We start from the raw sequence: 22,834 nt of genomic DNA on the forward strand, positions 1-22,834 counted from the left end.
AACAAAAATTACCAAAACAGGCCCATGACTTAGTAGTCAAGTTATACGAATGACCCAGAGTTGTCAGATGAAAATAAACTGCCTATAACTTTTTTCCTTGGGAGTGCCATCTTACTGAATGGTGATGTACACCCTCTCAAAAAATTTTCGGCACCCCTTGCTCTGATACCCTCCGTAACGATCACTGTTGCAGACGGCGAGAATACGTGGTGTGCTTGGTACCCTGGTACATCTCTCCTTCTCCCACTGGATTTCATCATTAGCAGACGAATTAACACACCAGCAACACGGCCAGGGATACCAACCACGCACCGTAATGCAGGAGATGATTCAGAATGCCTCGTGTAGTGTGGCAGAATGTATCTTGCCGTAACTGTGCCGAAATTTTTTTTTATAGCCTGTACACTCTCTCAAATTTTTCGGCACCCCTTGCTCCGATACCCTTCGCAACGATCACTGTTAAGTCCCGTCCAGACGATCGAGCAATGCCCGCGGGCACAAGCGAGCAGTTTGCCTGTTGACGGGCTCACCGCTTGTGCCCGCGGGCAAATGCGTAAATTGCCCGTGGCAATTTACGCATTTGCCCGCGGGCACAAGCGGTGAGCCCGTCAACAGGCAAACTGCTCGCTTGTGCCCGCGGGCATTGCTCGATCGTCTGGACGGGCCTTAAGACACCGAGAATACGTGATGTGATTGCTACCCCTGCACCTCTCTCCCTCTTCCATTGAATTTCATCATTAGCATACTAATTAACACACACTAGCAACACAGGGCCAGGGATACCAACCACGCACCTCAAGAGTTGATTCAGAATGCCTCTTGTGGTGTGGCAGAATGTATCTTGTCGTAAAAGTGCCGAAAATTTTTTTATAGCATGTACGCCCCTCCCTAAAAAGTATCTGCCCCTTTGAGTACGATGGCTGTGAAACTTAATTTTGCTGAAACACAAGGATCTATGAATCTGGTGCCTCAAAACATATACCACCCAGGATGAGAATTTTATTCAGATTTCACGTTAATTACCAAAGCTAATGATTTCACTTTGTCACAGGATGCCCCATACCACAAAGCTTCGTCAACGTGTCAAAATGATAAGTGCAGTAATGGGGTCTATACTAATTTTTTGGGAGTGTACACTGCATTAAAAATGTCCATTGCCTAAAAAAAAAAAAAAAAGTTCGTGCAATAGTAAGTTGTGGATCACTCAAAGCTGTTTCGGCAAGGTCGGTACGTATGCAGTGACTTCCAAGCTTGCTAACACTTTTGCAGACAAAAGTAATACACCTTACAATGTTCTTTTTCTAAACCTAATTCCGCGTTGCTTCCGTCTTCAGGTGTAGGAATAAAGTAAAATGCGGAGGGAGGATGACTCAGTGGGGTAAAACGGACGAGTTAACAAAGGAACGCAGTAACGGCTATGGCGGATAAAGACAGGGATGGAAGAGGAGGATGCTATACCTGTTTTACCTGAACTTGGCCAGGATTTCCGTCTTTTTGTAGCTTATTTCACGTACATCTGTGGCAGAAAAAGATAACGCAAGGGCTGTTCATAGTTTCCACAGCACTTCGTGACTAGTATCATGTTCTAATGTTACTCTTCACAACTGCACACTCGAGATATGAGTTTTAGACCAGATTAAGGTGAAAAGAAAACAGGTAGTGATAAGGAGGAGGGAACCTGGGAGGACTTTTCCTAGAAGAAAAGGGGCGACAGAAAAGTAGAGGAAATAAGCCATTACCCAACGTTGCATACTACTGCATGAAGAGGGATAGAGTTTTGCATAAGACAAGAGCATACGACGGTGTGTAAGAGACTGGAATCCTTCTGCATACAAATTAGAAACGGGAGTAGATTTAAAAGGCCCAAGTGCTCACCTAACACAAAGATGGTGCACTGAATTTAACTGATTTAGTCAGATTTAGAGGTAGAGTAGGCTTGACAACCGAAATGCAAATACGATAGTATTAGGATTATATGATGAAGTATTGTGGTACAGATAGAATGGAAAGGATAGGAGAAAGGTATGGGAGAAGTGACTTCAAGAACTTGCAAAATTGCTTGACGAAGAGATGGGAACCCAAGATGAGGGGAGAGTAGAAAGCCCCCCCCCCCATCCACACACACACACACACACACACAGAGTCGTCGTCGTCGTCTACGAAGCCACACCACACAGAGACAAGGGGCAAGGAAACAGGACGGACTCAATCACAAAATTCCCATCAGCTCCTTCTCATGTCATATTTTTTATTATCTGGAAAGCACCATCAGCCAATCTAGTTCTGTCCCACCAGAAGCATAGGAGCTCCGGGTTACGCTACTGAATCCCGACACTGAAGGCGTGAGTGACCAGCTGCATACCCCTGAGTGGCATCATAAACTCCAAGAAACCCAGGCAAACAGGGCCACATCTGGTTGGAGAGCCTTACCTCACTAAACCACCATGCGTTTACAAGATTGCATGGTGGTACACAACACGAATGTCCACCTCTGATATACCTGTGTGCATCAGAGTACTATTCCACGCAAGGGATATTAATGAACTGCGACAGGTGTGGTGGCAGGAAAATATAGTTACACACATTTCTTGCGTGGTAAAAATGTTAACCCAGTAATCCCATGACTATTGTATTCTTGATGCCACCACACGACTTTTTTTGCACCTCAGGAAAGACCCCTCACCCCGCAAGGGTTAAAAGGAGGATGATATGTACCCTCTTTCATAAGGTGGAAAAAAAAAAAAAAAAATAGCACGAACGAAATGAAAAACACGTCATAAGAGTGAAGGGGAAAGTGTAATACATAAATAAATCGTCAAGAAAGTGGTACTAAAAAGCCTCCTGTACCACCAATTTCGATTATGCCAATTACACATTACCATTTTCGATTCGGCCAATTACCCCTTACTAATTTCGACTCTGCCAATTACACTTTACCATTTTCTTGAATGCCAATTAAATCGCTTTCATATTCACACAGATCGCATCAGGAATGTACAAGAGGGGATTGAGGTGTAAATGTGCATAATAAATCGCTAAGGAAAAGGTGTTAGCAAATCTCCAAAGCCTTTTTAGAACACAAACCAATGGCAGAGCAACCTTGCACTGTACACAGCAACTTAGTGCTATATGGTATCATCATAATCATCATCACTATCATCATCATAATCACCACCATCATCATCATCATAATCATCACCACCACCATCATCGTCATCATCATCACTATCCTCTCGATCTCTCCACCACAACCACTACCGCCGCCGCCGCCACCACCACCATCCCAATCATCCTTCCCACCAATGGATCATCATCATCATCACTATCATCACCATCAATCATCATCATCAACCTTCCTTCTCACCATATTACCGTAACCAATAAATGCTGATAGTAAAGGGTACGTGAGTTTGTAAGATGGTGTATTTTTTGCAAAGTCTACAAACGACACACACACAGGCAATAGTAAAACAGATGCTAAATCAGAGAATACATCAGCAAAATAACGAAAAATGATAAAAAATACCTCATACATCATCATTATCATTAAATCTGAAAGTATATTAACACTGCAATGTATAACTGAAAAATAAAGTACTGTAAAAACAAACAAAAAATACTAAGATCATAATGAAACATTGGGGTGTTATCATTATTATCTGCCTGTCACTTAGTAAACGCAACACAAACAATAGATACAATAATAATAATAATAAAATAATAATATAATAAAAATAAACCCAAAAAATAATAATGCCCATATTAATAATAGTAATAATAATAATAGCCACAAAAATAAGCAACTCAAATAGTAATAATAATAGAATTATAACAATAATACGTTATGTTATGACCCCTTCCGTATATCCTTATGATCTCAGAAACCCGTTCACATCCCTCTCTGCTCCCTGTGACTTCCTCCTAGGGATTTATTATTCATACTACACCTTACTACTCCCTTGTCTGTTGTCTTTATTATATCGTTTTACTATCAAGACAGTTTCCGACAGTAATAACAAAAGATAGTGAGATGTAACATTCAGAATAAATCACTACGGTACGGATGCTACGGAAAACTCTACAGACTACTATGAACACAACCATTACTTTCACTTTAAGGTCCCGAAGAGAGGGTGAGAGGTCCGTAGGCTTGAGAATCGGTGAGAACGCAAAGGGGGCTCATCTTGGCCAGGCAGTCGTCGTCGGTCATGTAGTAGTAGTGAGGGTAGGTGATGGACACGCACTGGCCCTGGACGTGCTGGCGGGGCGCTTGCACGTAATTGTAGCATTCCCCGTTGTTGGCCTCGCGGGTCTCCTCCAGCTCTGGGAAGGTCACGTTGCGGGTTTGGCACGGCTCCTTGTACCTATGATGATGATGATAGTAATTAGAATAGTAATAGTAATGATAGTAATAATAACGGTAATAACAATAATAATAATAATAATAATATAATAAATAATAACAATGCCAACACCATCACCACAGGTCTGTCTTGTACTGAATATCCCGAGGAAGTAACAATAAATAAATAAACAGATAAATACAAACATCGCGGTGGGACAGGTGTTAATCCTCTCACCTGACAGCCCAGTAAGGTGTGCCCAGGTCCATCGGTGCGTCATCCACCCACGTCCACCCCAGGCTGTCGTTCACGTACCGTCCACCCACCCAGAAGTTGGCCGTGACCTCTGTATAAATAGGACACAATATCAGTATCATCATCAAGGTAATTATCACCCAATCCAGTGTTATCATCATTACTATAATTATTATTACCCATTATCACTATCGTTATCATTATTATCATCATCGCCATTTTCATAATATCCTTCACAACCCAACATCATCATTATCATTAAAATCATCATCATCATCATCATCCAGACCCCATTTCCGCCACAATATATTATGGATTGGGCAATATACAGAAACATGAAATTACATAAGGAGAACTATCACCAAAGTGCTCAGTGAAAAATGAATAATAACTCCATTCAATCGGTATTAAGCCATCGAAACATCACTTTTAAAGGCAAATAAATTAGTAAATAAATAAATATACATCTGATCACCACTTTCATGTTTTAAATATTGATAGCTTTATTAGTTTATATTACATACTATAGTTACCCTCAGAGAGAGCGAGAGAGAGAGACACACACATACACACAACTACTCACGTGCTTCCCTGAGATGAGCCACAAGAGCGGCAAAGTGACTAACGTTCCTGAAGGTGACCAATTCTCCGTCCAACACCTGACAGAACGCCCGAGCTTCACCCCAGCTTACCTGTATCACATAAGTAACACTCAGGAACATCAATTATTATTATTATTATTATTATACTATTTTTATCTGAACCTACATCTGTTCCTCTTTATGTGGTAAACTCTTCTATCGAACGGGAGGCATACCAAACGTTCTCGATCATCATTACACCCACAATGCAATGTTTATTTTAGGTTATTACTGCCACCTCCAGACGATTTCAAGCAGTTCTGGCATGGTGTCTAGGAGTGCAGGGGTTAATGATGGTCATGTATAATCCCTCCTGTTCGGAAAGCCACCCCAAGCTGAATAAAATCGTCAGAAGCAGCATATACAAGTAGCGTCCTCGTCGTGAAGAATTTCATTATATTCTGTCAATGCACGTTATTGGTACTATTGTTTGAACAATTTTTTTTATAACTGGCTTAATTACCAACACTTATTTCTTTATATTATTTCCTTTATAGTTAATTACATTTCAGGAAGGAAGTTTTTTTTTACCACATTACAATTACTCGATGCCAATATAAGTTCATTTTCTCATGTAAAAAATGTATTAGTCTGTTAATGCAGCAGTGCTTTTATCATTTTCTTTTTCATCTACGAGCTTATTATGTTACCCAAAGCCAGCAGCAACACTGAAACCTTTATGCCTTACCACGGAAGCACTATTTCAGATTGAGCACTGATATACTGTCAGTTTTTGCCGCAGCACCGTTCAAGCATTAGTGAGTTAATTTATTCCCCTATACTTTTAAGATATTGTGTCAGCCATACTTACTTACATACGCTATCAGTATTTCTTAAGTCTATCAACATAAATCAGTTTTATGTGCTAATTCCGTATATTAAAATATGATCTGTTTTGCAGTACGAGCCTTGAATACGTCCTTATGGTACAAAAATAAATAAATAAATAAAAATCACTTAGTCTTAATAAAAACCAACAAAACACACAGTACAGATATAAACATGGAAAAAAGGCAGTCAATTACAATACAGATGATACTAGTTAATAATGCAAAGGAAATATGTAGTACTGAATAATGAGGATTTTCATACCACAAACTACTGTACATACTAATACAAATTACAGGGTACAAGATGAAAATACTACATAGCTTACAAAAGAAACACATAATGAGAGAGAGAGAGAGAGAGAGAGAGAGAGAGAGTGACAGACAGACAGACAGACAGACACAAAACTCATCAGATTTAAGAGAACCAGACAGATGCGTCATGCAAAGGTGGCACAAGTCGACAAGCTGAAACGTCAAATACAAACCCACACATTCAACACAGTACCAAACAAACAAGCTCGCCGGCCAATCACGCTAAAAAATACACAAACTTACTAGAAGTGCACTGTACTCGAAATAACTATCTTCTCAAATTTGACTGAAGATTATTAAAAGGTCCATCAAATGCAGAGAGTGACAATAAAACACGTTAGTAAGAACTGGATAAAATTTTACACGATTTTCGCGTAATTCCATGTATTAATAAATATTCCCTACACTTCCCTTTGACGGACCTTATAAAATTGCAAAATATACAAGCCGTGTTCTCACTGACAAATTATATTTCGTGGAGGCTCAATTTTTCCCTTTTATTTTACATTACACCTGTTTTCTCTCTTGTATTTCACTGACGTTATCATTTATCTATGTACACTGCTAGGATAACGTAAAAGAGGTTACACAAAAACTTACAAATAAATAACTGAAGAAGATTGATTACGAAATTTCTTAAGTGAACGAAAAGACGGTCATTTCGCATGTATAATTGATTTTTCCGTGACTGACTCACCAAACCTTGAGAAGACAGTTTATTTTTATTAACGTACAAAGGAACAATAATTACTGCAAGCACATATACGCACTACAATACACCTCCAAACACCACAACTTCCCCCAGAATTTCATAAGTACCGTAAAGCTCCCACTATCGAGGAAAAGTTATCATAGCCAGAGGTAATTTCACCATTTTAACGAGATCTGCGCAACAGAACATTTATGGAGTCATCTGTAATTAAAATACTCCAGATTGCAAGCAGTCTTCAATGCAAGATGCAGCTACCCCTGCTTGATAACATTCTTGTTCACCATACTCAACCATGATAACTTTCGGCAGAGCAAGTCGAGACGAGACAACTTCCGCCACTGTGGTGCCTTCGTTATCTATACAGTCATTGTAAACACTCTGATTTTTCAGGGAACAGCCTTTCACATAGCCTGGAGCCAGCACAATAATCAGATATTAGTGTGACACTGTTTGGCACACGGTGGCCTACTTCGACGAACTGCTCGGTAATTTTGATTTATGGTTGCCACTATGAACCCAGCCTATGCTCCGGGTGGCATTACGTTACAGAAGAATTTATAACCTCCTATAATGGATTCTAACTGATGTGGCTCACCATTACCCTGGTTGTCTGATCACACCACTGGATATTTGCCTACAATAAAATACGTGAATATGTCTGCATGCCAAGGATGTTAGTCAATAGCTCAAAACTCTTTGGTTTATCTGCCTCAGCTATGGGGGAAAAAAAAAAAAAAAAAAAAGAAACTGTTGTTATCCGGAATCAATACCTAACTGGATCCACAGCACCAGGAGGATTCAACAAGCCAGAGACCAGTGACACACGCAACACAATGGCTATGGTAATCTCGTCTCGATGTACTCTAGAGTCTCTCAACCCGATTGAACCGAAACGTGGAAACAAAAGCAACACTGTGACTTGCCTCATCTCCCCCTGAGCTGACTAGAGACCCAAGCTGCCGGCGAAGAAGGCAAAGACACACGTAAATTATAAGCTCAACTACGCTCACAAGATTCAGGGCTAAACAGGGATGAAATACAGCAAGGGAAAGAGGTAATACACTGCAGTCCATTTACCTGATCTAGGCAAAACTGGTCCCCGTCCCCAACATGAATAATAAGCCATGACAGGGTGGTCTTTGAGTTACCACGGGTGTACTACTACTACTATTATTATTATTATTTTAACTATGATTTTCCACCACCGACATATTCAATAATGAAATATGACTTCTATCACACGACTTGTCTCGCATAAATTTCTAGTCGGTGTCAGTGAAACTAAATAAAAAGGCTGTCCCAGGAGAGTTAATCCCCGACTGAAAATACTCGTGTTATGTTTGCCAGGGTAAGGGTAAAAATCCAGGTAAAAAAAAATGAGGAAAAACTAGGCTACAAATACAAAGACCCCACCCCCACCCCCTTCTAAACCGACAAAGACTAGACTAAAATGACAGCCAAATGAAAGTGATAGTGTGAAGGATAAGGGTGACGTCAAATATAAGTGACTGTGAGGGATAAGGGTGACGCCAAATATAAGTGGCAGTGTTAGGGATGAGGGTGACGCCAAATATAAGTGACAGTGTTAGGGATGAGGGTGACGTCAAATAGAAGTGACAGTGTGAGGGATGAGGGTGACGTCATATAGAAGTGACAGTGTTAGGAATAAGGGTAACGTCAAAGATAAGTGACAGTGTGAGGGATGAGGGTGACGTTCTACTTACACTGCCGACGAAGAAGAGCGAGACACACTGATCGCCAATCAAGGTGTACATGGGAGGGCAGCGGTCGTGCTCAAGGGTTCTGTTCATAAGTATCCTGAACTCCTCCCCAAGGCTCTCGCTCTTCTCAAGGTTGTTCTCTGCGAAACCAACATAAATGAGAGTTTAAGAGGCGAGGACTGGTAAAAAAAACACACACACACCCACACCTACACACACACGCTACGGGAAATAAACTGCAAAAGGACAAAATTATCTGAAAAGTTAAAAAGAATGAAGAAGAGTCTAGAGGTGACTAAAATATTTGAAACTGGCGCCAAAACTCACCGAGGGTGATGGACGTGACGATAATTTCATTCAGGGGGCGAACAACATTGTCTTTGATCATCTGGGGAAATACAGAATAGATAGATAGAAAGACATAGATAGTACGTAGATATATATGGAAAAACGTATAAATAGCGTTAGAGATACATAGATATGGTATTATTTGAAAACTGTCTCACTGTGTACGTCTTATTACAATAATATTTCAAACCTACCTTGCCTATTATTGCATCTCCACCCACACCCACCTGCCACCTACAACCACCTGCCACCCACACCCATCACCCACCCACAACCACCTCACATCCAAATCACTGTCACATGAGGAAACGTTGTGGTTACAGTTCTCTACGATATAAACACAAGTGATGAAGGCTAACCGTCCATAATGAATCCTACACCTTACCTACCACTGGATATACTGCCTAACCGTCTATACTGAATCATTTAACCCCCACCTGGCAGATCCTGAGGTCCAAGTCTCCTTCACATGGGGGGTCGCTGAGGCTGCAATACTCATAGATATTCACACAGGTGGTGCCGCCTAACCGCCGACACTGAACACTGCCGCGATTACACTGGTCGTTGCGCCATGCCTGTAAATAAAATAAATGAATAAATAAATAAAAAATGTTAGATGTAATGGAGAGCTGCTGTGGTTTATCAAGCTTTAACACTATACAGTAAAAATAAGACAAATAACAATAAATACATAAACAGTGTTAGCTGTAACGAAGAAATGCTGGAATATATCAAGCTTTAACAATATAAAAATTAGAAACAGTAACAGAATAATCAAATAAATTATCTCTCTCTCTCTCTCTCTCACCCTGCACAAGTCTTCATCCTCATCAGCATCGTCCTCACAGTCGTTATCAGAGTCACAGATGTAGCGTAAGGGGATGCAGCGACTCTCATTGCTACACGAGATCTGGTCATCCTCAGAACAGTCCTCAGCACCTGGGGGTTATAGGTGCTCGATTAGTGCTTGTATGATGTTGTTGCTCTTACTATTACTACTCCTACTACTACTATCAATACTACTACTACTACTACTACTACTACTACTACAACTAATAATAATAATAATACTTCTACTATACCATCATCATCACCACCATCATCATCATCATCACCATCACCTATTATCACACCTAAAATCTGGGCGAGGTAGGGTCGACAAACCAAGACAAAGAGAGATATCAATTATTCGCCCATTATTGAGTCCATAAGAGAGGGTTAGGCGTGGAGAGGAGTGGGCGGGATGGGCTGGGGGGGGGGGGGTAGTACAAGGGGAGTACACCCTTTGAAGAAGAGATGTCAGAAGGTCGATATTGGCGGAGCAAAGAATTAAATGCAAGTTTTCTCCTGGAACAATAAATAAATAAATAAAATCATACTAACCTACAGCAGCCACCACAAACATCAACAGCATTAACTTGGCCACGGCAGCCATCTTGTCACACGTCTGGCACCGCAACGATCACGATACTGAAAATAATAATAATAATAATAATTAGTAAAGTAGTAGTTGTAGTAGTATTGAGAGAGAGAGAGAGAGAGAGAGAGAGAGAGAGAGAGAGAGAGAGAGAGAGAGAGAGAGAGAGAATTACATAATGACGGAAAAAAGACAGGAGACAGCAAGAGATGAGGGCAGCATATATATAAAAAACTCAAGACTCGAGGGTACAAAGATTGTCAGTAATTCCTATTGTATTTCTTGTATTGTATTCCTATTGTACTGTATCCAGATGGCTTCAGGCGTGGGGACAATACAAAAAGAAAAGGGAGGGAGGAGGCGGTGCAAACTAGAAAAAAAAAAATCGACAAAAAAGGCATAGATAAAAAAATAAAAAAAAATAAACATCCTTGGCTCAATCAACCAACAAAATCTTAATGCCCATCCCCTGTACTTATCTCACAGTCCGTCTCTCTCTCTCTCTTCATTCCCCCTCCAACCCTTCATCATCATTATCCTCGTTATTTTATTATCTTTATTCTCTCTCTCTCTCTCTCTCTCTACCATCAAGAGAGAGTCACGGGCAGCCTCAAGGTCGCCAAATCCGTCCCTCACGCCAATATCGCCATTTCCTCCCGCCAAACGCGAAATGACAGGGTGAGGCGCCATCTTGAAACTCGTCTTGTCCGGTCAAGGTCATGGCTAAGCGCGTATATTTTCGTCTCCTTACGCAAGACACTGGGACGGAATTGAGTAGCTCTCTCTCTCTCTCTCTCTCTCTCTCTCTCTCTCTCTCTCTCTGTGTGTGTGTGTGTGTGTGTGTGTGTGTGTGTGTGTGTGTGTGTGTGTGTGTGTGTGTGTGTGTGTGTGTGTGTGTGTGTGTGTGTGTGTGTGTGTGGAGAGAGAGAGAGAGAGAGAGAGAGAGAGAAAGGGAAGTCAGTGGTATAATCATTTTACTTGTTCTGGGATCATTTTACGTAATTCAAGGTGAGAAACTTTTTATCATAATGGCAGTATAATTCATCAGTATTTTGTTTGATGATACACACACACACACACACACACACACACACACACACACACAGCTGTCATCATCATCTCCGACCATTTCCTGCAACAAACGATACTTAAACTCAGGACCTTGCACACAAACTGGCCGCAACATCCACCACATATCTATCTATCTATCACTTATGTATCTATCTATCCACCCACCTATCCACTTATCTACCTTGCTATCTATGCGTGGATGCTGGAGAGGGGTGACTTCGCGTGGTGGCACTGATATATCAATAGCTCTACTGCCTATACACAATCATGTTCCTCCACTCCCTCCCTACTGACGAATGGTGGACTGAAAAATGGTCCCTTGTGCCATGAGAACATTTGTACACCTAGCCAATGTGTGACTGTACAACACAACTCACCAGCACAAGACAACTCAACACAGCACAACACAACACCATACAGCACAACACAATATAACACAACCAAACACAGAGCAAAACACCAAACAACACCACACCACACAAGAGCCTCTGTCCTCCCTGGCACGGTCATGACAGCAGATTCCAATCGCCTCACACGGATGGCAGGATTTACAAAGGGTGGTGAAATGACGGATACACACTAATGGCTAGAGTCAACAACACGTGCATTAAAACACACACACACACACACACACACACACACACACACACATATACAGCCAACACCCTGCATAGTAAAGTGCTTGTCACCCTACCAACAATGCTCATCACTTACCACACTTTACACTTCAATACGTACTGTAGTTCCTTCACACTGACCCCTTCACTACGAGGACGTCTTAATTTTTGCTCCTAAGGTAATGTTTTTCTGCTTCATTTTCATCATCGGTATCATTATTATTATTATCATCAACCCTATCTCTATTAGTCCGTGTTTTTTTCTTTTTTTACAGTGGGGAGATACTTGTCTCTGTACCACAACGGCAGAAAAAGAAAATATTAAGGCTCGACACGACACGCAACAAGCGAATCCCCATCCACGTCCCTAAAAACAGTACTGCTGGGTGGACAGGGGGAGAGAGCAACCATCGCTACAAATCACGCGTTAAAATAGCTATACTCAGCAGGGCGATGGACCAAAATGGAGGAAGCTGTCCATCTGTGTTTCCTATACGGTCGGTAGGTTACATAAATCCTTCAATGCGCACACACACACACACACACACACACACACACACACACACTGCAGCGCCACACCGGACCTCTCTACCAGGGGGACGTAAACCAGGCCTTCCCACACTCGATAAACCACCTCACTTTCATCCGTCCGTTGCTATTTTATTCTTGCTAACTCCAGACGACTTAATGGAGCTTAGATTTCTTTTATTAATTAACTGAAGGGGTTTGATCTAGACTTTACTGTTCCCAAAAATTCAGAACATCGTCTTGAACATAAAAAATAAAATATGACACCAGATCCAAGGGGGTTTAAAGACTTCCATGCAGTGATTAATTTTATTCTCGGATTTTACTCAGCTGATATGGGACCCATGGACTATTAATAATAATAATAATAATAATGATAATAATAATAATATTGCAGCCAGAGTGGTGAAGAAGCTGTAAATACTGAATCGTCGGTTGGTAGGAAATAATGATAATGACAATAATAATAATGATAATAATAATAATAATAATAATAATAACCGTCATAGTAGTGAAGGAACTATAGGTTTATATATGAAAACTTTTCTCTACCCCCCCCCCGTTCCAAAAAAGAATTCTAAAATTAATAACAATTTCGAGGAAGCAAGGAAAAAAAACACTCAGCAAATGAATTAACCGAGGAAAACTGGTTCTTGATTACGTAATGAAAATGACTATAATATGGCTGAGAGAGAGAGAGAGAGAGAGAGAGAAACGTTTCAGTGTCAAGGAACTCCTGACCTTGAAAGTTTCTTAATGGGAAAACTCTCTCTCTCTCTCTCTCTCTCTCTCTCTCTCTCTCACTTTTACGTAACTTTCACCTACCAGGGCATTCCTAAGATAACCTGTTTTCTTTCTCCCTCCCCGCACCTCCCCCCCCTTCTCTCTCTCTCTCTCTCTCTATTACTCTGACGTAACTTTCACCTTCCAGGTCATTCCTAATATAACCTGTTCTCTCTCTCTCTCTCTCTCTCAAAACCTAATCAGCAAAATCCTAAATTAACCGCCTATCAGCTGCACGAGGATCAGTAAGACAGACAACTTATACCAGGTCACAATTTTCCCCCAGAACAAGACAAGCAACCATCGATTTTCCATCCCTGTCCCCAATTGTACTGTATGGTAAACAAGGACAAGGGGAAACTTACTTTGTCCACGACTCTGATCGGCAGGAAAATCGAAATCGGGTTCACCTAATTAGATTTTGGTTACAACAGTTCCGGATGGTCGCCTTCACGTGGTGGCACTGATATAACTGGTCTCAATAATGCCAGCGAGAGAGAGAGAGAGAGAGAGAGAGTAGAAAGGGAGTTTCAGCCTGCAGTCCACCGGGTTCAATTTGAGATGAATCTGGAGTGACAACAACAACAATCTTAGAAGGGTTTATATCTATTCTTAACCCTTTCAATCTGATAACGTTGTTCTCATTTTATTTTTGTTACCATCACACATTACTCATCATCATCATCATCATCATCACCACCACCACCACCACCACCACCACCCTAACCTCCTTTCCCACCATGCACTGAACGAAAAATAAGAAAATAAAAAAAAAAGTGTCTAGTGGAAGAGGAAGTAGCAATTGGCCCTATTCCCCGGTCAGGATAAGGCACCGCGGATATTGTGTGTGTGTGTGTGTGTGTGTGTGTGTGTGTGTGTGTGTGTGTGTGTGTGTGTGTGTGTGGAGAGAGAGAGAGAGAGAGAGAGAGAGAGAGAGAGAGAGATACTCCATAAAAATCAACAATCCCACACAAAAGCACCAAACATCACTTCCTTGTTTATGCTCAATGGAAGGAAGAGTCATGCGAAAAAAGTGGGAATTTAGCCATATGTGAGGAGTCAATTCGGCGGGTAAATCTCTCTCTCTCTCTCTCTCTCGTATACGAACAATCTTCTTCCTTGTTTCCTTTTCTTTTTCTCACTCTCTTCCTCGTGCCCATTTCAGTGTCCCCCTCCCCCCTCTCTCTATCGTATAATAATTTAATCGTCTTCCTTGTTTCTTTCCATTTTCCTTCCTCTCTCCCTCCTCCGTTTCCCCCCTCCTCTCTCTCTCTCTCTCTCTCTCTCAATACTGTTACACAAGGACACAAGCAGACGTAAACACAAATATAAACATATGAAAACTACTACTTATAATACTGACTAAATTAGCTACTATAGTGACGAGTATAATATTGGTGGCGTATATATAAGAACTGTAATACATGTGGTGAGGGAAGGAGGGACGGAAGAAGAGGCGGAAGGAGAAGGAAGGTGAGAGGAGGAGGAGTGGAGGAGATAAGTAGACGGGAGGTAGGTTGTAGGAAGCGACAGAGGGGAGGAGAGATTTGCGCAGATGTGTAGGAAAAAATGCGTACACTCAAAACAAACACAGGGTCGGTTCGGCACATCCAACACCCGAGAAGCTGATAGGCAAGAGAAGTAAGTGATCAGTCCGATATGGGATATTGAGAGACATGGAATGAAGCTGTGTTGGGAAAAGCATTATTATTAGCTCGTACTGTCATCCATTCAGGTACTCTAGCACTTCATCCTTACTGGTTTCACTCTATATGATTCGTTAATATTCTCCTACAAGTTATTTAATCTATGCAGGTATAAAAGAATATATATGGCACGAAACATACTACTAAGGCGTAAATCTCGTATTCTCATCGTTCCAGGACACCTCTAACACCTCCCTCTTACCTATTTATTTCTGGATACGGCAAGTTAATATTCTTTTACACGTTTTTTAGCCTACCTATGTATTTTATCGTCATTACTACCACGACCCGTAGCCTCGTCCATCAAGGTACGTTCCTAACACCACTTCCTTACCGATTTATTCCAGCATATGGATGTGTTAATAATCTTTGATACGTTATTTATAAACCTATGTCAATATTACAAAGACATAAATAGCATCCGAGTAATGTAATAGGCAAAATAAATTGCTAAGGAAGAGGTGCTTGGTAGCCTCATCAGTCAAAGAAACTCAAACACCATGAAAAAAAATAAGAACCAGATTTAATATTCATTCTAAATAATAATGAAAAAAATATTACAAATCCTCGAAAACCCATCACAAAATTACCCTATGTATCCAAAGCAAAAATATCACGGCATCTGATTTTTTGTATATGAAAAAAAAAAAAAAAACAAGGACCAAGAATAAAAAAAAAAAAAAAAACTCGAAAGGACATGGGATCCATCTTACAGGTTCGAATTCTAATTGGCTTTTGAGGATTCCGTAACATCTCCACCTTACTGATTTAGTTTACATAATTTACACCTTCGTATATTTTTGCATGTTACTGGCACCATCTGTATTGATATAAAAGAACGAGATTAGTTGCAGGCAAGAGACTGTTAAGGTAAAATACGCAAAATAAATCGCTTAAGAAAAGGTGTTAGACAGCCTCCTGTACCACTCAGAAACGGCTCTTAGGGATCATTCCGAAGTCTATTCAGAGTTCAGATCGATAATTTTTTTTCCCCAAGAGTACCTGTGGCCCTACCTGTGTGTTGGTGAGGCAGGTGAGTGAGGCAGGTGTGTGTGAGGCAGGGAGAGGCAGGCAGCAGAGTGAGGATGTGCTGAATGTGGCTCAGGCAGGTTGATGTCCCTCCCTCCCACTGACCTTCATCGTGGGAGGCAGGAGGGAGGGAGGAGAGTAGGAAAGCCTGGTAGGAGAGAGGAATGGAGGAAAGGAGGGAGGGAGGAAAGGAGGGAGGGGAAGGGACGAAAGGAGGGAGGTCCAGTAGGATAGATAGGAATGGTGGAAAGGAGGAGATGGAAAAGAAAGGAAGGAAGGAGGAAAGAGCCATAAGAGGAACTGGAATGGAGGATAGGAGGGGACAGGAAGGAAGGAAGGGAGGGTGGGAGGAGGACGAGGAGGAGGAAAGAGAGAGAGAGGGGGGTAAGTAACAATGGCGTACCCACGAAAGTAAACATTCCTTTAGTACTTTTTCAAGGCCATCTTAGGCAGGTCTATTCTAGGTGTGTGTGTGTGTGTGTGTGTGTGTGTGTGTGTGTGTGTGTGTGTGTGTGTGTGTGTGTGTGTGCGTGTGTGTGTGTGTGCGTGCGTGCGTGCGTCCGTAAAATACAAGAGGATTATTAACATGAAAAGTTCAAAATAAATCGCTCAGCGGATGACGTTAAGAATGATAGAAGGCAACTTGAAATATAAGCTTATAGGTTCTGAAATTAAAAGGTCAACCCCTTAATCTAGGTCCAGTAACTCTCTCTCTCTCTCTCTCTCTCTCTCTCTCTCTCTCTCTCTCTCTCACACACACACAATCTCGTCATGTTTGGATACCCGACAGCAAGTTTTAGTAGAATTTCTTTTGTGGATTAAGATCTAAGAGGAAATATTTGACTGTCTTGCTCTAAACTCAAGAGGAGATCAAAAGAAAGGAGGGAAGGGAGGAGAGGGGAAGGGGGAGGGAGAGTGGGGAAGGAGGGGGAGGGAGAGTGGGGAAGGAGGGGGAGGAGAGTGAAAGGGAGGGAAAGGGGGGGGGAGAGGAGAAGGGAGGGAAAGAGGGGGGAGAGGAGAAGGGAGAACGAAGGGGAGGGAGAGGGGAGAAGAAGGAACAGGAGGGAAAGCAGAAAGGGAGGAAAGAGATGGGAAACAGGAGAGGAGAGGGGAGAAGGGGAAAAGAGAGAGGAAAGGGATGGGAGAAAAAAAAAAAAACAAAGGCTTAAACCTACCGCCTATCAACTGCACAAGACCTGAATCCACAACCGTCACTGTTATATTCAGGTCCCTAACTGTACCGCTGGGGAAAAACTGGGTCAAGGGGAAACAAACCTTGCCCACCAGTCTGACCGGTGCAAGAACCAAAATAGGGTTGTTCTGGTTGGTTGCTGAGAGGAAAGGAGGAGGAGAAGAGAAGATGGGGAGGAAATGGAGGGAGGAGGAGGAGGAAATGGAGCCAGTAGTGAGGGAAAGGGAGAGAATATGAAGGAAGGGGAGAGAATAGGAGGAGGAAAGGGAGAGAGTAGCGAGGAGAGGGAGAGCGTATGGGGAGGAAAGTCAGAGAATAGGGGAAGGAAGGGGAGAGAGTAGGGAAGAGAAGGGACAGAGTAGAGGGTGGAAAAGGGAGAGTGTAGGGGGAGGAAAGGGAGAGTGCAAGGGGAGGAAAGGGACAGGGCAAGGGGAGGAAAGGGAGTGTTGGAGGGTAAGGAAAGGGAGAGAGAGAGAGAGAGAGAGAGAGAGAGAGAGAGAGAGAGAAAGGGAAAGAAAGAGAGAGGGTAAGAGAGAGGGTAAGGGGGAGGGAAAAGGGGAAAAGAAGACGGAGTATAAAAGGGAGGAAGAAAATGGGGAGAGAAAGAAGAGGAAGAGGAGATATTTGGGAAGAGAGCAGGTAGGGAGGAGGAAAAGGGAGGAAGCAGGGGAGGAGCGAGGAAGATAGAGGAAAGGTGGAGAGAGAAGAAATGATGGAGAGGGTGAAGAGGAGAGCGTGAGGAGGAGGCGAGGAGGTAAGGGAGGAGAGAGGGAGGAAAGGTACGAGGAGGAAAAGAAGTAAACGGAGGACTAAGCAGGGAAGAGGGAAGGGAGGGAAGGGAGGGGAGGGGAGGTTACATGAGGATATTAATGGGGAAGGAAGGAAAGATAGACGGAGTGGGTGAGGGGAGAGAGAAGTGGAATAAGAAGAGTGGAGAGAGAGAGAGAGAGAGAACCTTGCACCATGGCCACATCACCAAAACAGCTTTTGTAATGGTGCAACAGCAAGTGTACGAAATATAAGAAAATACTGAGAGAGAGAGAGAGAGAGAGAGAGAGAGAGAGAGAGAGGAATACATTAAAGGGAGATGAGGGAAGGAGACGGAACAAAGGGAGGGAGGAAGGAAGAGGAACAAGGGAAAGGGAGGGGGAAGGGAGAGGGAGGGAGAGGGAGAAGGAAGGATGAGGGAGGGAGAGAGAGAAGGAAGGATGAGGAAGGAGGAGGAGAGAGGGAGAAAGAAATGGGAGTAAGAAGGAGAGAGAGAGACGGAAATGAGAGGAAGAAAGAGGGGAGAGGGAGAAGGAAGAGGGAGGAAGGAGGGGAGAGGGGGAAAGAAGGGAGAGGAAGGAAGAGGAGAGAGGGAGAAGGAAATGAGGGGAATAGGGAGGGGAAAGGGAGAAGGAAGAGGAGGGAAGAAGGAGAGGAGAGGGAGTGGGAGGGACAAGGAACTAGGGTACAAATAATTAAAAAATAAATAAAATCAAGAGGGAGAGAAGGAAGTAAAGTGATATAGTGTGGCGGAAGGAGGAATGCTGAGAGAGAGAGAGAGAGAGAGAGAGAGAGAGAGAGAGAGAGAGAGAGAGAGAGAGAGAGAGAGAGAGGATCATCGTCATCATCACCATCATCATCAATCAATCAATCAGCCACGTTTAGTTCACCACTACCATTTTCATTTTCATCATCATCATCATCATCATCAATCATTTAATCTATCAGTCATCTTCAATCCATCATTTCCATTATCTTCAATCATTCAATGTATCAGCCATCTTCCAACCACTACATCATCACCATCATCATCATCATCATCACCTGGCACCTATATTCGGGAAATGGAAATGGGTTTAAGCCAAAGGGTCACACTTATTGCACCACAGTCACCCCAGCAACTCTCTCTCTCTCTCTCTCTCTCTCTCTCTCCCTCCGAGTGTGTTTTTGTATGTGGGGAGAGAGAGAGAGAGATTACACCATCATCCCAACAACCAAAAGGCTTTTACAATGGTGCAACAACTAATCAATGTACTTTAGGAAAATATGCGAGAGAGAGAGAGAGAGAGAGAGAGAGAGAGAGAGAAAGAGAGAGAGAGAGAGGTTGTTTATTCCTGGATTTCAATACATTTTCAAGGCCAAATAGCATTAGGTGGTACGTTCATATCTTACGCTGGGACGGGTTGGCTTAATGATAAAAAATGACGAGACGGCTAAGAAGGAAATGAAAAACTAATCAATAGACAGAAAACTAGTAACTTAACTCTTTCAGAAAAGTGGAAAATAAAACAAATAATTAAATAAATAAATAAAACTTCTTTAAACCTTGCACAAAATAAAGGAAATAATAAACTACCATATTTCACCCTTTCACAAAATAAAGGATATAAATAAATAAATATATAAAATACCAGAAAATGAGATCATAAAAAGGTGTAAATAGATATGCTACATAAAAAATAAAAAATAAAAAACTACTATGCTTAGCTTTTCATAAAATACTGGAAAAATCAATAAAACCAATAAAAATAAATAACTATAATACTGAATCCCCTCAACATTAAGGCCTTTTTTTTTTTTTTAATACATTACCTAAAGACAATTTTCCTTTTTTTACTTTTTTTTTTTTAAGCTGGTTTGTAATGATGACCTTGGGCTGAATTAATGAACACCTTGGCACCTCTTCAGCACGAGTGGCCATTTCCAATGAATAAAATCGTCTGAAGGTCACAAGAGTCATTAAATGACGTAATTGTATTAAAAAAAAAAAAAAAAGTTTGAGACATGGATGAATATAATCGTTTATGTTCGAAAAAAAATTGAAAAACAAAAAATAAAAATACAATCGTTTATGTTCGAAAAAAAATGAAAAACAAAAAATATAAATTCATTTACCTTTTTTTTTTTTTTTGTCGAAACATTTGGATATTTTCTTCGGGATGGCCTTTTTTGGGCAGAAACATTTGCATATTTTCAGGCCGTTTTATCCGCATTATTATTTCTATGCATCTCAAAGCGTACGCATTTCTTATCACTATACCTTTATTTGGACATATTTATTTACGATTCTTAATTACCCTCAAATATCATTTAATTTTTTGATGTGCGTGACATTTTTTTCAGTCTCAAATAATCTTTTTTTTTCCTGTCCAAATATCATCTTTAGGCCATATTTTCAGGCCATATGGAAGTATTCAAAACATCTGGAACACAAAGAGATACAAGATTTTTAAAAGGAATCAGAAAATAATATTACCCAATCAAATTACCTGGAATTATCCGCGAAACACTTTTAATTCATCTTAATCTGCGGTACTTCTTTCATCATATTTCTCTTCCACGCATGAAAACTTGTTGTGTAGATGAAGATGCCGCCTGGAGGATACAGCAGGAAATGCCATGGTAGCGTGATGTACTGGAAGTGAGGAGGAGGAGGAGGAGGAGGAGAAGAGAGAGAGAGAGAGAGAGAGAGAGAGAGAGTTACATAGATACAGACCACACAGACCTTACGGTCCCTACGAGGTGGTCCGGCCTTAATCCTAATATAGTGCATAGGAGCAGGAGAAAAGGATAGCATAGCATAGCAGAGAGAGAGAGAGAGAGAGAGAGAGACGTGTTTACCAGTAAGATGCCATTATCTCGGCGAACACAAGCAGATAAGCAAACACACACACACACACACACACACACACACACACACACACACACACACAACAGAAACACGAAACTCACAACATTACACAAAACTACAGATGAGAAACAGGAGCAACAAAATATAGTAAGACAAAAGTAACAGCAGATGTCAAAACAAGTATATATCCCTCAAAAAGAGAGAGAGAGAGGGGGGGGGGGGAATTTTTGCCCTCTTAAGCCTTTTTTTTTTTTTCTTTTCTTATTAACCTTGAAATCTTGAGACATATTTAGTCACATTTGGATGGATTTTTCGAAGTGAAGGCGGCAGATACAGCCTTCAATTACCCCTTTACTACATGAGGTCTAAGTTAGGCCGAATAAAATCGTCTGGAGACAGCAAAAATAAAGCAAAGACGGTTGAGGTCTTAAAAACATGTAAGCAAAAGTAAACAGATAATTCACAGTAAAAAATTAAAAAGCACAGAAGATGAAAAAGAAAAGAGAGAAAAAAATACGATGGATATATAGGATAAGAAGACACACAATACAAACGAGCAAGGTCATGAAATGGAAACAGTAAAATGAAAAGAAAAATTTATATAAACGAAGGATGTCAAGATGCGAAAATAACAATAAGAAAAAAAATACAAACGAAGGTGGCCAGGAAATGAAAACAATAAGGAAAGGTCAAACAACAAAGAAAAGAAGGTCAGGAAAAGGAAATAACAGACTATGGTCACAAATACAAATACAAGACGGCCAGGAAATGGGAATAATAGCCTAGAAATTAACCCCTACAGTACCATAACGTCCTTCAATGTATTCATAGTACCCCCAGATGCCTAATGTCAGCTAAAGCGAGCTTCTGGGGTTAGGAAGCTTACTAACACCACTTCCTTACCGATTTATTACTTTTTCTCTCCGTCACTGTAGTCTTGTGTTTTATTTAATACAATGCAGGTCATGAAAAAGATATGAGAAAAACAAAAAGGCATATAATGGGTAGTTTGGAAAATAAATCGCTAAGGAAGAAGAGATAGGGAGAGGGGGAAGCCTTCGTGAGGTGAGACTGATCTAAATAGGCGGCTTTGCTCTAGGATATACAAACGTCCCTCAACTCCCTCCCTAACCTCCGAAAAGGATGATGGTGGAGTGCAGGAGGAGGGCAACTTAAGCCTGCAGTTCACCAGGTTCACTTTCAGATGAACCTGGGCCACCACCACCACGACGAGGCTGTATGATGTGAGAATAGGCAAGATGTCTGGCGTATATACTAGTGTTTATAAAAGTAAGCATATTGGGCTCCTCTCAGTACTGCCAAAAATACTAGGAAAAAGAAGAAAGCTACAAAAGGACAGGAACAGGGACTAATAAACAGGAGAGAGAGAGAGAGAGAGAGAGAGAGAGAGAGAGAGAGAGAGAGAGAGAATGGAGATATGGAAGAAGCCTCAGCCGTGACCTTGAACGCAAGCCCGAGGGGAGGAGGCCTGGCGTGACTGCCTTACATAACAGTCAAAGGGTTTCACCACACAAACCCATCCGTGTGTGTGTGTGTGTGTGTGTGTGTGTGTGTGTGTGTGTAAGAGAGAGAGAGAGAGAGAGACAGACAGACAGAGAGAGAGACGAAAACACATATAAACACGCTGACAGAAAAAGAAGCGTTCTACATACATACATACATAACCAAACAAAAATATACCCAGAAACA

At 41.5% G+C, this 22,834-nt stretch overlaps 1 protein-coding gene across 1 annotated transcript; it reads right to left on the bottom strand.

Annotated features, from left to right (window-relative positions):
- Positions 1-4,114: 4,114 nt before the first annotated feature.
- Positions 4,115-10,597, bottom strand: LOC145411673 (uncharacterized). Its single transcript, XM_080281679.1, has 8 exons — positions 10,546-10,597; positions 9,971-10,101; positions 9,600-9,737; positions 9,151-9,202; positions 8,818-8,969; positions 5,182-5,290; positions 4,581-4,689; positions 4,115-4,364 (listed from the first exon to the last, which is right to left on the bottom strand). Exons 1-8 carry the CDS (start codon positions 10,595-10,597, stop codon positions 4,115-4,117), a joined length of 993 nt encoding a protein of 330 aa, XP_080137805.1.
- Between the last annotated feature and the right edge of the window lie 12,237 nt (positions 10,598-22,834).

Source organism: Coenobita brevimanus, chromosome 90 (assembly GCF_032717465.1).
Source record: "Coenobita brevimanus isolate Jiangsu-jjx chromosome 90, ASM3271746v2, whole genome shotgun sequence".
NCBI lineage: Eukaryota > Metazoa > Arthropoda > Malacostraca > Decapoda > Coenobitidae > Coenobita > Coenobita brevimanus.